The sequence below is a fragment of the Chionomys nivalis genome, chromosome 8, assembly GCF_950005125.1.
Source record: "Chionomys nivalis chromosome 8, mChiNiv1.1, whole genome shotgun sequence".
Lineage (NCBI taxonomy): Eukaryota > Metazoa > Chordata > Mammalia > Rodentia > Cricetidae > Chionomys > Chionomys nivalis.
The window spans coordinates 66,762,511-66,777,889 of NC_080093.1; the positions used below are offsets into that span (position 1 = coordinate 66,762,511).

At 45.6% G+C, this 15,379-nt stretch overlaps 1 protein-coding gene across 9 annotated transcripts in view; it reads left to right on the plus strand.

The window, feature by feature from the left end:
• The window catches only part of Fgfr2 (fibroblast growth factor receptor 2), a 103,970-nt gene that overhangs the window by 74,373 nt on the left and 14,218 nt on the right, over nucleotides 1-15,379 (plus strand). For all 9 annotated transcript variants that reach the window (XM_057777580.1, XM_057777582.1, XM_057777581.1 and 6 more), the window contains 4 exons: nucleotides 5,134-5,285; nucleotides 8,357-8,478; nucleotides 10,611-10,721; nucleotides 12,697-12,887. In XM_057777580.1, the coding sequence (XP_057633563.1) occupies nucleotides 5,134-5,285; nucleotides 8,357-8,478; nucleotides 10,611-10,721; nucleotides 12,697-12,887 (576 nt within the window). The remainder of the gene's footprint in view (nucleotides 1-5,133; nucleotides 5,286-8,356; nucleotides 8,479-10,610; nucleotides 10,722-12,696; nucleotides 12,888-15,379) is intronic.

The following is a 15,379-nucleotide window of genomic DNA, read 5'->3' on the forward strand; positions in this document are numbered from 1 at the left end:
ACCTACCCTGAACTTTTGCTGATGAGGCCCAAGTGTAGTAGAATTTCTGGGATGTTTTGTTGTTGTAGCGGGCCAGTCAAGCATCCACGTGTGGTAGGGACTGTTTAAGGAGAAGTCTGAGTAATTACCTAACTTTTGTTATGGAAGGCAGGGGGGGGGGAATCCACCCCTAAAGGTCCCCTGAAGCTTAGTGTGATGCAGGCCTTCTGCTTGGCTATAGGTAGAGATGTGTGGAGCTAGACTTATAGCAGAATTATGTGCTCCCTGGGCTTCTGTTCTGATGTGGAAGGCTCCGCCCACTGCCTGGGAGTCGGAGGGTGTCTCCAGTAGTCTGTGGTCCAAGGCTGTGTGTCAGTCCTCAGGAATAAAGAGACAAGCATGACACATTCCTCACCACCTCGTCTTTGCTTCTGCCTACTCTGTCGTCTGTGAGGTCCCCTCTGAGTGTTCAACTTAATCCACAGTAAAGAGATGGCAGCTATTTCTTGGTGGCCCTTTAAAAAGAAATGGGGAGAAAACCCACTTCCTCCCTTAATCTCCCACATGTACTATGGAAATATATGAAAAGCACATTGAGTTCAAAGCTTGATTTATGGCACGTGGTAAAGGGATCCCGCCATGTAAGGCAGCCGAGCTGGAGACTGGGAAGAGCGCGTGGCTTTTAAAAAGCCGCCTGCCAAGATTTGGGTGGGTGGGGGAACCATTTACTGGAGTGTTAGCATTTATTGTTTGTAAGTAACTTCTAACTGTGGGATGGCTTTAAGCACGTTGAAGGGGAAACTCCCAGATTGAAGTTTTCTAGATTAAGGACTGAAGATTATCTGAGGAGGGAAGTTATAATTAAAAAAGAAAGAAAAGAAATAAAATCAGCCATATGATGGTTCTGAGGAAACGAATGACTTTCAAGGTGGTCGGCGGGGCCTCGATTCATAGGGAAGGAGCCCCTGAAACACAGGGTTCCTGCGGGAACCCCCTGCCGGAGATGCTGCCAAGCCCTCCAGACAGGTTGAGTTTCTGAGGAAGGGGAATGAAGAGAAAGCCAGTTATACTTTACGGTCCCACAGGGGATTTTAACAGTATAGTAAAATGCATGAAGGTTAAAATTAAGATATACCTCTGTAGACAGCGAGAGCAGGTTCTGTATGTTCAGACACTTTGGGTATTTTCTTACCCTTTCTCTCTCTTTGTGTTTTTTACAAAGGTATTTCCCAGGCTTGTGCATTGAATCTGAATCTGCACTCTATTGAACAAAACTCCCCCATGTAAACACAGTTTTATACTTTAGTAGCAACGTCTACAGCAAAGACTGTCAAGGTTTTTTTTTTTCTGTGTTATTTTTAGTTTTTTTTTTTCTTTCTCTGTTTTCCATTTTGAAAAATGTTCACATTAAAACCTTGTGAAGAGGCTCTGTTGCAGGGTGTGTGTGTGTGTGTGTGTGTGTGTGTGTATATGTGTATATGGTAAATTTGCGCCACAGGGCTCTGGTGTTCATTCCCATTGGGTCCAAGGTTCTCCATAGAGCAGTTACTGTCAGACCAGATGGTAAATCTCTCCGGTTTGCAGTAGCCCCTCAGTCATATTCACCAGCAGGACTGTGTTACCCCGTAGCTTGCCTTCCTCCACCTTAGGACTGTCCCCTATCTCCTACATCCTTGGCATTTCTTACTCACTGGAGCCCCAGGCCATCCTGGCTGGCAGCTGAGGGTCCCATCTCGCGAATAAGATATGCAATTAAAGTGTATCCTGTCTAGCATCAGAACAAGCCCACACAGCGAGGCACTCTGAAGAGCTATGGCTGTCCCAGCTCAGCAGCAACTGCTTAGCCCACGCTGTCTTCCTGCTGTCCTGCTAGTTCTGTGAGCTGGGACTGAGACTGCCTGAGATTCACGAGTAGTGCAGGTTATAATTGGAAGTCAGCCCCGGGACCCTGATCTTAAGCACCCAGTGCCATTGAGCAGGATGCAGCCCACCAGACCCAGGGCAGGTTGGCCCTGGATGGTCACTGGGTTTGCACACTGAAGAATGTGGAAACACACAGCAGCCTGGTGGCACAAGAGAGGGGGCGAAGGCACGGATCTGGCTGTTTTCTGACTGAAGTTTGTGTTTTTCAAGCCTCTGCCTTCGTTTTTCTCTTTGCTCATGCTTATTTTATTCCAAATAATATTTTGGTTAAAGAAAGAACTTCTACTAAAACACAAAAGAGACATAAGACCATGGTAATAAAATCTAAATGATATAGAGAGTTCTGGAATAAGACCTGTATCCTCCTCTGCTCTCAACTCTGGATCTCTCTCCTTAAAAGGTGACCACTGCTAGCCTTAGATATCCTTCCAGAAAATGCCTGTAGTGGCATCCCCAGGGAGAGCACTGACTCCTAGGGACAAGCCACAGAGGCTGCCATGTGCCACTGGCTTCTGAACATCAGCACCATTTAGCACCGTGGTCCCCTGCGATTTCCCAGTTAGTGTCTCCTCCTCACTGGTCCTGGCAGTCTGTGTGCAGTCCGTGTGCACTCCGTGGATCCTGACGGTTTCGTTCTGGAACTTCAGGGTCCTGTGATGTGGGCCAAGCTGATGGTCCTGTGAAGAGCATCCTGGCTGCATGCAGCAGCCTCCGCTGGCTCTTTGCTCTCTGGGGCCTGTCTTTTTCTTTCCTGAGCTGATGCTTACTAATTTGACTGCGACTTCTTGCCTCTGATTCTCTGGTGTGAATTTCTACTACTGTAAGTGATTTTTTTTTTTTTGTTTTTGTTTTGTTTTTTTTTTTTTTTGGCCTTTTTTTTTCCTGTTTATGTAGAAGTACTACCAGAAAGATCTTCAAAATAATTAAATAAAAAATTACACACTCTTTTCAAGCGTAACCTATGACCCTGATTCAGAATAAGTCAGGTAGGTGCTTCCGCGGAAGCGCTGTAGGCAAACCTCATTCCAGAATCTTCTGAGTCCCTTTCCTATGGATGAAGCTCGTGATACTTTTGGGGCCAGTAGAAAGTAGACATTGTGATGTGGTCAGAAAACTGGTTTCTGATGCAGCCTGCAGATGAGACAGCTCACCACTGGAGGCTGGACGCCACGCAGGCCGTGAAAGGGGCTGGGAGTCTTCCTCCTCACGCTCTGGCTGAGGCTCTTACGTAGTGGCTCCCACCTGGTGGCTTGAGTAGGGAGCAAGGGGAGTGGATTCTAGAGGAGCTCACACGTCCCTACCTCAACTCTTCCTGCTCGTTTCTGCGTTTGCCTTTGAGGTTGGGCCCTTGAGGGTATGGCTCTCTATTACACAATTATCAGTCCCGTGGTTCCTTCTTTAAAAAAAAAACAAAAAACAATTTTTGTCATGCCACAATGAGTAAAGGCCCTGTCTCCATAGTAAAATTTAGATTCTCCAAGGGGTTGGTGAGATGGCTCAATGGGCAAAGGCGCTTGCTGCCAAGCCCGATGATCTAAGTTCAATTCCTGGAACCTATGTGGTAGAGAGAACTGGCTCTCAGAAGTTGTCCCCTGACCTCCACACAGATACGCAAGCAAACACACACACGTAGATGAATTTTTTCATTTAAAAAAAAAAAATCACCTTTCCACTTTCTCAAAGACAAAGTTCAGAAGGTTCAGAAATGTTCCCATGTATATTTTAAATGATAGGATTTCACGCCAAAACTCATTCCTTGATTTTAATATTTCGTTTCTTTTCTTTTTCCTTTCCTTTTATTTCTTTTTTCTTCCTCCCAAGATAGGGTCTCTGGGCTTGAACTCACTATATGGCCAAGGATAACCCTGAACGCCATTGATTTTAATACTACAGGCACCTTTTTTCACTTTATTGGGGGTGGCTGGGGTTTACGAAGAACAAACAGGCATGACGAATGGGACAGTCCCAGGAACATAGGTCCGTGGGTCCCTCTGACGAGAGCCCAGGATCCACCTGCGAAAGTTCTTTTGGCTTCATCTTTGCCAGTTGGGTTGAGGAGGCGTTTGTGTGCTCAGCTGGGGATCCCCAGCCATGCCATGGACGGAAGCCAGGATGGCTGGGGGTGAGGTCTGAATGGTGCCTGTCTAACCTCATATTCCATGCGTCTTTGGCCAAACCCTCAGTTGTGGTCTAGAATGAAGCAGTACCCAGCAGCCCACAGTCATACCCGGGCACAGCCTTCACATGGATTCTGGGTAAATTTTCTTTCTCAGGGATCAGTTAAGGGGAGACCGTATGTTTAAGAGATAAACACTGTGTCTGGCCTAGGCTGATAGAGATCAAGGGAAACGAGAAAGTCACTTGGTGAAGCCCTGTGTGCTGCCAGGTCGGGGAGGATCCTTCCTGCGTGGTTCAGTGTGACGTCGTCTTTCCCTCATCTCTTGGTCTCATGTGTTCACTGCCCTGTCTACTGAAGAAGCTAAAGTGACAGGAGCCAGCCCATTTTCACTAAATGGTCTCGGCATCATCAAGTTTCAGAAGGACTGGGGACAGATGAAGAATGACCTCCCAGGCCTGGACCTTGGGTTTCCTCGAATGAAAGACCTTTGAGTTCCCAGAATGCCTTTCCCATGAGTTCCCAGAATGCTATTCCCACGCATAAGCACCCCTCTTTCCTTGAGATACCCTTTTACATTCTGGAGGCAAAGGCAGTGCAGATCTCATCCGCCAAGTGCTTGTGAACCCCTGCTGCTGATTCAGTTTTAGACGTGTTTTTCTTTTATGGTGCTGGAAAAGGAACTTAGAACCTTGCGCACGCCTGGCCAGTGCCCTGTACTTGAGCCCAGCCTTCGTGTTAGTGAATCTCAGAGGCACAACATCAGTTTGTGGCCTGAACAGCACTAAGGAAATCTTTCTCATGCCGGGCTCTGAACGAAGAAAGGACAAAAGACAGTAATGATGCCTGTGGGGTCTGTCTGTGCATTTTTTAAGTGGCTGTCTTTAAAAATTAAGATAAGAAGGAGAAATACCATGATTTAACTTCTATAAATATTTTTTGTGGGGAAACCCGATCTTTCCTGTGACTTTTCATTTTGGTCCCCCCAACTTTTTTTTTGCCTGGTTCCTTCCCCTTTCTTTGTAAGAACTGATGCTCTGGCTGGGTCCCAGCTTACCTCCAGGCTTCCCAGGTAGAGCCAGAATTACATCTGCCTCTTTGCATTTTGTATCCAGGTTTCGGCTGAGTCTAGCTCCTCCATGAACTCCAACACCCCACTGGTGAGGATAACCACTCGTCTGTCCTCCACGGCAGATACCCCAATGCTAGCAGGGGTCTCCGAGTATGAGTTGCCAGAGGATCCAAAGTGGGAGTTCCCCAGAGACAAGTGAGTACTTCTGCGCACAGCCCCAGTGTGCACTTAGCTATAAATGGGAAGATTGGATTGACATTTTCTTTCCACGGCCTTTAGCTGCAAAGGTCTTGGTCTGACATTGTCAACAGGAGTGAGATTGTGTTTCTAAATAACCAACTCCTAGGAAAAAAAGAATTTTTAAGAAAAAATTTTAATATTTCTTTTGCAGCGGAACTACAAAGTCCTGCCTAGTAACCAAGCAAGATGGCATGTGGTTATCATTGTTGAAGTTTCTAGATAATTCAAACTTAGTCAGATAGAACAACAGTGGAGTTGTACAGACTTTAAAACTTCTGGTTACTAGAAATTCCCATAGGGATCGGGGAATTATTTTTTTCGTTGCTGCTGCTGTTTTGTATTTGCTTTGCTTTTAGTAGTTATTAATGTGATATTGGACTGAAAAATTTCAAGTCTGGCCCCTGATACCTGAGTTCTATGATCTACAATACTTTTGCTTTTTGGTTGATAGGGAGGTATATAGTTATGTGTCGAGGTACAAGGTTGCCATGCAGGCTTGCACGGGCATTGCTGGGAGCTGTTTTGTCTTTTGGCCCAGCTGAATAACTTCATGTAATTTGGCCTGTGCCTGTGCTAGATTTGAATCCCAGTTCTGCCAGTCAGTGGCTGGGCAGACCCAAGGGATTCACTCAATCCTCTGAATCTCTTGGCTATAAAATGAGGGTCACAGTTTACTCCTCCTGAGGCTGAGCACAATGCTGGTTGTTGGAATCTCTCATTTTCACTTGTGCCCTGGTAATCAGGGCCCTTTGAACTGCAAACTTCAGCAAGATGGTGTGTTTAACAGAGCTGGTGGTGCAGATGGTGGCTCACCAGCCTTTGCCTTCTAGGTAGGGACCAACCCTGGAGGCTTCCTTCTTGTAGGAACAGAGTCTAGACAGTTTGAGAGTCGCAGAAGGTGGAAATAATTGGCTCTTTCTGCATCAGATACCCAGAAGTGAGCTCTCAGCTTGCTTGAAAACATCCAGCCCACCTATCCTGACCTTTGCAGTGTCTTCCTGAGATTATTTGTGGTATATTTAACACACATACTGTGGTGTGTGTGTGTGTGTGTGTGTGTGTGTGTATGTATGTATGTGAACAGAGATTCAGGAACACCAAGATAAGATTTCCCGAGACAGGATGGCCAGTTCTAATTGGCAGGGGAAGGAAGCTTGAGCCTCACTTGGGTCTTTGAGTCACACAATTGCAGCACTTCGGTTCCCACTTTTGTTAGAGATCCTCACATATATCCTAATCCAGGGCTAAGTAGCTGTCGCTGCAGCCTTCAGTTTATGTCAATGGAAATCATTTCCAGCTTATTTGTATGCTGTGGTGAAAGGAGCATTCCTTCCTTCCTTCCTTCATCCAGGGAATGTTTACTGGACATTTTTACTGGTTGAGGTACCAGAGAAAACACAAAGAATGGTTTCTTTACCCGCAGACTTTTGGTGGAGGAAGAGATGTTGCGCTTGACCCCTGCCAGCCCCCTAGCTGTGTGCGATTACATACATAGCTGGGTTCGTGTGCACGTTCCTGTGTGTACAAGGCTGAATTGGAGAGTTGTGCTCATATGTTACAAACTCGCAGCTTTCAGGTTGACTCTGTAACTTTGGCCACCTGTGACAGCAGTCAACAGCATGAGTCTTATGTTGTGCAGCGGCTCCCACTCAGGGGGACCTCAGTGTGGAAAATCTGAGCCCCATGCATTTCCAAGCAATGTTTAGCACAAATGTGGGTGGAGCAGATTTCCAATGAATGAAGGCTATTTAGAAGCGGTTTATTAGATTGGAGGCTGAAGTTACACAAAGAGAGGGTTGTTAGGCATGTAGTAGCAGGGCAATAGGGCATAAATTAACCATTTTCCAACACAAATGTTTATTTTCTGCCAAAATGTTCAATTTAATTTTATTTCTGGACTGAAAGGGGATGCCCTTCAGCATGGCATGTGTTGCCCTCCTTTTTTTTTTTTTTTCTTTTTTGAGCTTTTGAAAATATCGGGCGCTTACTGTAAATGCTGTGTTCTGAGGAAGGCTCGATACTTGGCTGTACTATGCTTATGTTAAAAAGGAAGAAAAGCCCACTCAAGCTGGAGAGCCATCTCCGTAGTAAAGAGCGGGTACTGCTCTTATAAAAGACCAGAGTTCAGTTCCCAGCACCCATGATGGGCGACTCACAACTTCCTGTAGCTCCAGATCTGGGGGACCTGATATGTCTGAATTCCATGGACGCCAGCACCTACATGTGCATACCCCTCCCCAGAAACACACATACACATACTAAAACATAACAAAAAACAAATCTAAAAAATAAACAAATGAAGATAAAAAACACACTCAAAAGTGTTCCAAAGACTTCCCTGTGGAACACCTAAAACAATGTCAGGCTGTTTATCGGACACACATAGAACTTTTGTGCTTAAAAATGACATTTGTGCCCTTTTGCTTTCTACTTTCTTCCTTGTTTTTATTTTGGGTAGTGATAAGAATTTCTAAACTTTTGTCAAAAGAAAAGCTGTCCTGCCCATTTTCGAGAAGTTACCTGCAGTGGGAAACTACAGATGGTTTGAAACCTACAGAAGCTCCTACCCTGTAGCGTGGACAAGCAAAGTAGCCATAAAATCCCCTGCTATTGCGTGACAGTCGTTTGAAAGCTGCCCCTTGACAGGGACAGCAAATCAGAGCAGCCTTTCACAGTTTTTTTTTTCTTCCTCGGCTCCATTTTAAATCACAAATATTTAATTGGCTAAAGACCAAAGCTCCTCACAGTTGGCACACACGCAGCGAAGCTGACCACCTCGCTAGCAAGGACACCTTCCCTAAAGAAAAAGAAAACAAATGAAGAGCACAAATGTGAAATTTAATAGCTGCTCCGACAGTAATTGACGTTCTGGAAAAACGTCACTAAGAAAATACCCCGTGTGTGCACCAAAGCCTCATTGGTTCCATATGCATGCCTCTGGAAGATTTTTATATTTAGTTCTGGAATTTCCCTCCCTGTGCCCCTCAGCCAGACGCCCTATGCTAATCCCCTATTTACACATCTAGGCTGACGCTGGGCAAACCCCTGGGGGAAGGTTGCTTCGGGCAAGTAGTCATGGCGGAAGCAGTGGGAATCGATAAAGACAAACCCAAGGAGGCCGTCACAGTGGCAGTGAAGATGTTGAAAGGTGAGTGGGTGGATGGGAGGGCAGGGAGGGCCCGCCATGATGAACGTGAACTCTGCAATGACGTGAGGGCAGAGAGCACATACTTGACCTGGAGGTTGAGGGGTTTTCAGGATAAATGAGCATCTAAGGCAGAGGATTTACCTTGAGCAGTGTGCTAGTAAAAGAAAAGACAGTTTATGAACAAGTGGTAGCTTGCTGGGTCGAGTCGTTGTCTGACCGACTCTTAAGAAGAAATCCTGATTGATTCTCCTCTCGTGTGTGTACTCACGGGCTTAGAAAGTTTAGGGGTTTAGGTGGGAATTGATATGGTAAATTGGTACGCAGACTTTAACATGCAAATGAGTTGTAGGTACTGGCGTGGGAATAAGGGAGGGCCAGGAGACAGAAAGGCACATTTTGTCAAAATGTGGATCCAAAGAGTCACTTAGAAGCCAAAAAGGAACAAAGAGGAATGGAGCTGATGCAGAATCTCAGGGACATGTAAATGATAATTCCAGCATATAAATGTCCTTTTTTCAGCTTGATGCCCAAGGAGCTTAAATTACTTTTCACTGTTAACTTATCCTTGCATGATATTCTTTTATATGAAGAGTTAAAGGGAAAAGTCACATTATAAATTCTGTTGTGGGCACCTCAGAAAGAAAGGTTTCGTGCCCAATGGTTCCCCAACTTGTAGGCAGGGGTCTGTCCTGAACGTTAGGATGCCCAAGAGGTAGGCTGTTTCTTTCTTTAGCAGGATGCTTACCACATCCCTCCCTGCTGAGAACATGCAGACAAGAAAGGGCCAGAACACCATTCATTTTGTCTTGTTAGCTTTTGACTTGAGATTCCCAGGGAACTCTGGGATAGTCCTTGCCTTGAAGGTTGATAGCAGGGAGGAGACGGCAAGTGTGTAGGTACCAGGACAAAGGCAGGGTAGGGAGGACTAAGCATCATATTTTCTATAGGACTCCTGGTTTTGAGATCCCTGGAGCTGTTGGAGAAAGGAAGGTTTAGGGGTTGGCCTTTCTCTTTAAACAAGATTGTCCACCATCCTTTTTTTCATCACGGTCAGAGGATATTAGCCCCAAAGCCTTCTTAGCATCCTTTTTGACGACTAGAGTATGACTAAGGTCTAGGGAAGGCAGCATGCTGAGCCATGTGTCTGTAGGCTGCTCTGTTCCCACCTCCCTTCCCTCTTCTCCGTAAAGGTCAGGATACATCCATGCCCCTGTATTAGAGACACATTCAACCTTTATTCTTTTCTTTTAGCTCAGATTTTTTTTTCTTTCTGTATTGAATTAACTCAGTGGTAGAATACCTGAGTGGCAGGCACATGACACTGTGTTTGAGTCCTAAAACTACAGAAAAGAAAATGACAACAAAAGAATTAACTTCAAAGGGGCACACTGGAAATGGTCTTCTTTGAAACTCCCCGTGAGCCCATGTGTGTTGGGCCTCTGCTGTGCATATGCCATGCCTGTGAGACGTGAGGGTAGTAAGCAGGAGCTATTGAGGAGGCTTTTTACTCACTCAGACTATTTCTCTATGCATCTGCGTTTGCAGATACACTTATGGGCTACTTCCTGGGTTGTTGCTCTGTCAAAACAATTTTTTTTTTTTTTTTTTTGGTTTTGCGAGACAGGGTTTCTCTGTGGTTTTGGAGCCTGTCCTGGAACTAGCTCTTGTAGACCAGGCTGGTCTCGAACTCACAGAGATCCGCCTGTCAAAACAAATTTTATAGCGTCTCCCAATGTTCCTCCTACGGTTTTCTCGCCATCATTCTTGAAGTTGTTGGGGGGCATTGGGAAGTTTGGTATATTCTAGAAGGTACCTTAGATATATCAGAGGATGAGGTTAGCTCACGATCAAGAACTTTGTCGCGAAAGACTTGACCTTAGTGTTGGGGGCCTAGTTTTGATCCCAACTCTTGCCCATGTGACCACTTTGATACTGAGCATGACACTCCCCTGCCTCAACTTTTATGTCTTCGCTGATTAGATGGAGAAATATTTCTGGTTCTAAAATTTAACTCCATGGTGTTCTAAGTAAGAACCCTTGAAGTTATCATGTTGACCATCATCATTTTGATGGCTAAGAGTGACATCCTGGGAGTTGGGAGAAACCAACCGATTTATGATTCACGTTCCTAGATGATGCCACAGAGAAGGACCTTTCTGATCTGGTGTCAGAGATGGAGATGATGAAGATGATTGGCAAACATAAGAACATCATCAATCTCCTGGGGGCCTGCACTCAAGATGGTAAGTAGGAGGAGGGTGTATTTTCTGTCCACACACTGCACTGCTGGCCAGCAGGCCTCATCTGGAAACAGCTGGGCTGTAGGGTTTCTGCTCTTAGGGCATCTCAAGGGCATCTATTCCCATCAGACATGTAGTGAACACCTATCCCAGTACTCAAGAGGCTGAAGTAGGAGGATCACAAGTTTGATAGCAGCTTGGGGTACATAGTAAGTCTGTCTCAAAAATACAGAAAAGTAGAGGCTGGGAGATAACTCAGTCAATAGAGTCAATGAGGACCTGCCGAATCTATATTTAAAGTTGAGCTCTTACGATCCTAACACTGGGAAGATGGAGAAAGGTGGATCCTAGGACTCACTGCCCTCCAGCTTAGCCTTCTCAGTGAGTTCCTGGTCAGTGAGAGACCCTGTCTAAAAAACATGACTGTGTTCTAGCTGCCACACATAAGCACACATACCTGCATGTGTCCTCACATGCACAGATACAAGCAAACATATGCACACACACACACACACACACACACACACACATTTTTGTAAAGGTGACTTCTGTTCTATCCTTAGGAAGATGTTACCAGCCACAGGAACACAGCAGGTCTGTGGCTGCCCCTGGGGGCATGGAAAGTTGGACATGGGAGCTGTTTTGAAAGGGTTTTCTTCTGATGCTTTTGTTGTGTGAGGACACGAGAGATTTCTTAAAATAAGGCCAGTCTGTTTTGCTTGAGAAGTTCTTCCCTTAAAATGGGGACTGAGGAATCTTGTCTTGCTCTAGGCAGCAGATGGCTGAGCTCTCAAGAATAGCTTCCCAGAATGAAAGTGGAAGGAAAGAGCAGTCTCCCCCAGGGGGAACACTTCCCTGGGTGCTCGCAGGAGTGCCTACTGGCGCTTTGGAAATCAACTTGACAGTAATTAGTAGACCTGAAAAATGCTTGTGCAGCTGCTTCTTCAGGTGTGCAGGGATTGGAACCTTCTTCTCGAAAGCGCAATCGTAGATATTTTAGACTTCTGCAGACCTGTGGTCTCTGTCACAAATACTCATCGCTGCCATTATATTGGGAAATCAGCCCTTACGAGACAGATATGAATGGGCATGGCCGTATGACAATAAAATACCATGACTCAGACTGGAATTGAGCAGGATGTGGCCTGGGGACTGCTCTTTCCAGCCCTGGAGTCTACACTATTGCTCTGACTGTTTGAAGCCATCTAAATTCTCATCTTTCATTTCATTCTACAAGCTTAATATTTATTTATCATTACAATATCTGTGTATGTGTGCATGTGCTCTCTCTCTCTCTCTCTCTCTCTCTCACACACACACACACACACACACACACACACACACACACACACACACACACAGTGGCTCTAGGGAACTGGAAGGGCTAGGCTTCTGATGATTGTTGCTTTTCCAGGAAGACATAGAGCAGTAGTTTTCAACCTGTGGGTCACAACCCTTGTGGGCGTCAAATGGTCCTTTCACGAGAGTCATATTATCAGATACTTACATTGTGATTCGTAACAGTAGCAACATTGCAGTTATAAAGTAGCAGCAAAAACAATTTTCTGGTTGGGGTCACTACAACCTGAAGAACTGAATGAAAGGGTCGCAGCATCCAGAAGGCTGGGAACCACCGCCATAGAGAAAGAAGGGCACTGACAAGAAGGTTCCTCCAACTGTGTCCTTTATTTCTTTAAATCCTTGAAGTTATCATGTTGGTCATCATCATTCTGGGAAGATTATAAATGGAGGTCTATTTTTATCCATGCCTTTCTGCATAACTCTAAAGAAAAAAGTGAGGGTTGTTGCTGAGTGATAGACTACTTACCCAGCACTTACCTCGTGTGCCAAGGTTCCGGGTTCAATCCTCAAACACTCCAAAACAACAGTGGGTTGTAAATGACTAGAAATTTTGCTGAGTCACCTAAGGGTAGTTCCTGCCTTCGCTGCCTTAGGGAGCTTCTTTTCTCTGTCACAGGGCCACTCTACGTCATAGTTGAATATGCCTCCAAAGGCAACCTCCGGGAGTACCTCCGAGCTCGGAGGCCACCTGGCATGGAGTACTCCTATGACATTAACCGAGTTCCCGAGGAGCAGATGACCTTCAAGGACTTAGTGTCCTGCACCTACCAGCTGGCCAGAGGCATGGAGTACTTGGCTTCCCAAAAAGTAAGTCCTTCCCCCATCCTGCTTGGTTAGAGGCAAAAGCTAGTGAAGAGGCTTTGAAGAAGCTGGGCAGTTCAGACATGTTCGTTTGCTTGATCAAGTCCTTGCATGTCTTGTACACCCTGGAAAGTATTTGTGGTTTTATTCATGTTCCAGTTTAATGGACTCTTGAAAGACCAGAGCAGCCTCAGAGACTCTGGATGGCTGCAGGGGAGTGGGCTCTGTGTGGAGGCGGGCAGGTGGGATGCTCCTGGGCCGCTCGGGCTTCATTCAGAGTGAGCCTTGGGCGTGGACCTGGCTGTGAAGTTGAGAACGATGAGCTTGATGTGGAATTAAATGATCTGAGAACGGAGACTGAGCCCAAGAGTAGTCCTGACATTGAGAGTCTGGGATTTCTGTTTATTTTGTCTCCTTCGGTGATCCTGTGGTCAGAAGTTGGCCAGGTCCCCTGAGGTGAATGGTTGGCATTCCAAGCGAACCACTCACAATGGAACTCTAAGCATTCCAGTTATTCTAGAAGCTGTTGGGCAGGTGCTCAGAGTTTTCATGGGTGTTTCTGAGGACCTAGGGCACCCTTCCTCAACCCCACGCTCAGAGGCGGGGCACAAGGGTGCTGTGTGGGCAGAGATGGGCTCGGCTCCTACCTGGAATGGAGCTGGCTGCGGTTCCCTTGTCCTTAGCTCCTCTGGTTGCCGAAGACAAAAAGATCCCTTGGCAGGGTGCGCCTCTGTCACTCTGAGTCTGGGCTGCTTGAAGGGTCATAAATCTGGATTCTACAGCCTTGATAGTGTCTAGAGTGAAGGAGGTGACCTGTGTCGATGGTGCAGGTGGCAGGGATGCATGCATGTTCCTGAGCCCTGCTCTCCATCACCTGGGAATACGGCTTAGAGTTATCCTGTGCTCAGTTTCACTATGTTTTATTATTATTTTTTATTTTCTTCAGATTTTACAGCTTATAGAACCTATGTTTTCTTTCTTTTTTTTTTCTCCTTTTGTTTTCTTAGCAACTATAAAACCTCTTGACATACAGGTTTTTAGAAGCCAAATTTGGGCAGTTTTGAGTCCTGATTTTATACATGTATATGTGCACATGGTGGGGAGGGGGTTGCCCCGAGAAAATCTTTGGCATCAAGAAACAGACAGACAGATCTAAAATGTGGAACACGATGCAGCCTCAGAATATCTGCATCATGTCGGTTTAAAACATCGCGGGGGAGCTGGGGACGTAGTAGAAATGCTATTGCCCAGCACTCATGAAGCCCCGAGTTCCATTTCAGCTTTACATAAACCACACGTAGAGCTACAGACCCATAGTCCCAGCACTCGGGAGGTGGAGGCAGAAGAATGGAAATCCAGGGTCATCTTCAGCTGAGCATCAGGTTTGAAGCCAGCCTGGATGACGCGAAATACAGAGATAGAGAGAGACACACACACAGGCAGAGGCAGACAGACAGATGTGATTAAAGAGACTAAAGAGACAGAACAACCAGATGCAGAGGTGTGACAGTCCTGGATTGGCTCTTTGGAGTGGGAGGTGAAGGTCAGATATTACTGTAAGTGACTGGCACTTGAACATGGACTGAATCTTCAGTAACATTGCTATGTTCAAGTTGGATTTTGGGGTAACCCTGCATTGTATTAAGATGGGAGATGCACAGTTGGGATAGCTCTTACTGCAAATTTTTTAAGTACACCAGAGTTAGAGGTTTAGGGTGAGTTTTTATAATATTTGCCTGTACATAACGAGACATGATCTAAACAAAGCCCTAGTCTGTTAAAATCAACCGTTTTCTGTGAAACTTATTCACATAACCAAAAGGTACCTTTACATAGTATTTGTAATGATTTCGTATATAAAACAAGGTTTTATGGTCTGGAATTTTCCACTCATGGCTTTCCGTCCACGCTACAGTGTTAGGAAATGTTGAGGAACCAAGATATAAAGTAACTGTGGTGCTTGTAGCTCACTTCTAAAGTGATCAGCAATAAAAAACAAGCAGGTTGTATGCTTGCACGTGAGTGCATGTGTGTGCCTGTGTCATTTTTGTGTGTACATATGTGCATGCATGTCTGTGTGTACAGGTGTATGTATATGCGTGTATGTGTGTGTATGTGTGTTTTCGATATGTGTAGACTGCACGTGTAGTGAGCGAATGAGCATCATAAATCTGGCCGATGTGCACAGCCGTGGCACTATTTGACCTTGAAATGTTTGAACTATTTCACATGGAAGCCTAGACCGGGCAGTTAGCCTAGTAACTTCTCTAGGCTTGCTCGCTGCTGGGCATCCTCCTTGGTGGGAGATGGGGGAAGTGTTTGTATTGAGTAGGGCTTGTGGCTGATGCAAAAGTGGTAGAAGAAGTGCCTCTTCATTTTCTTCAGTCCTCGAGATTCCACTGATGGCTGCTGTCTGGACTGGGATGGCCAGTGGAGTGAGCAGAACATGTGCCATCCTTGATTTCTTGAAACAAGAGTTATGAAAAGAATGCCAATAA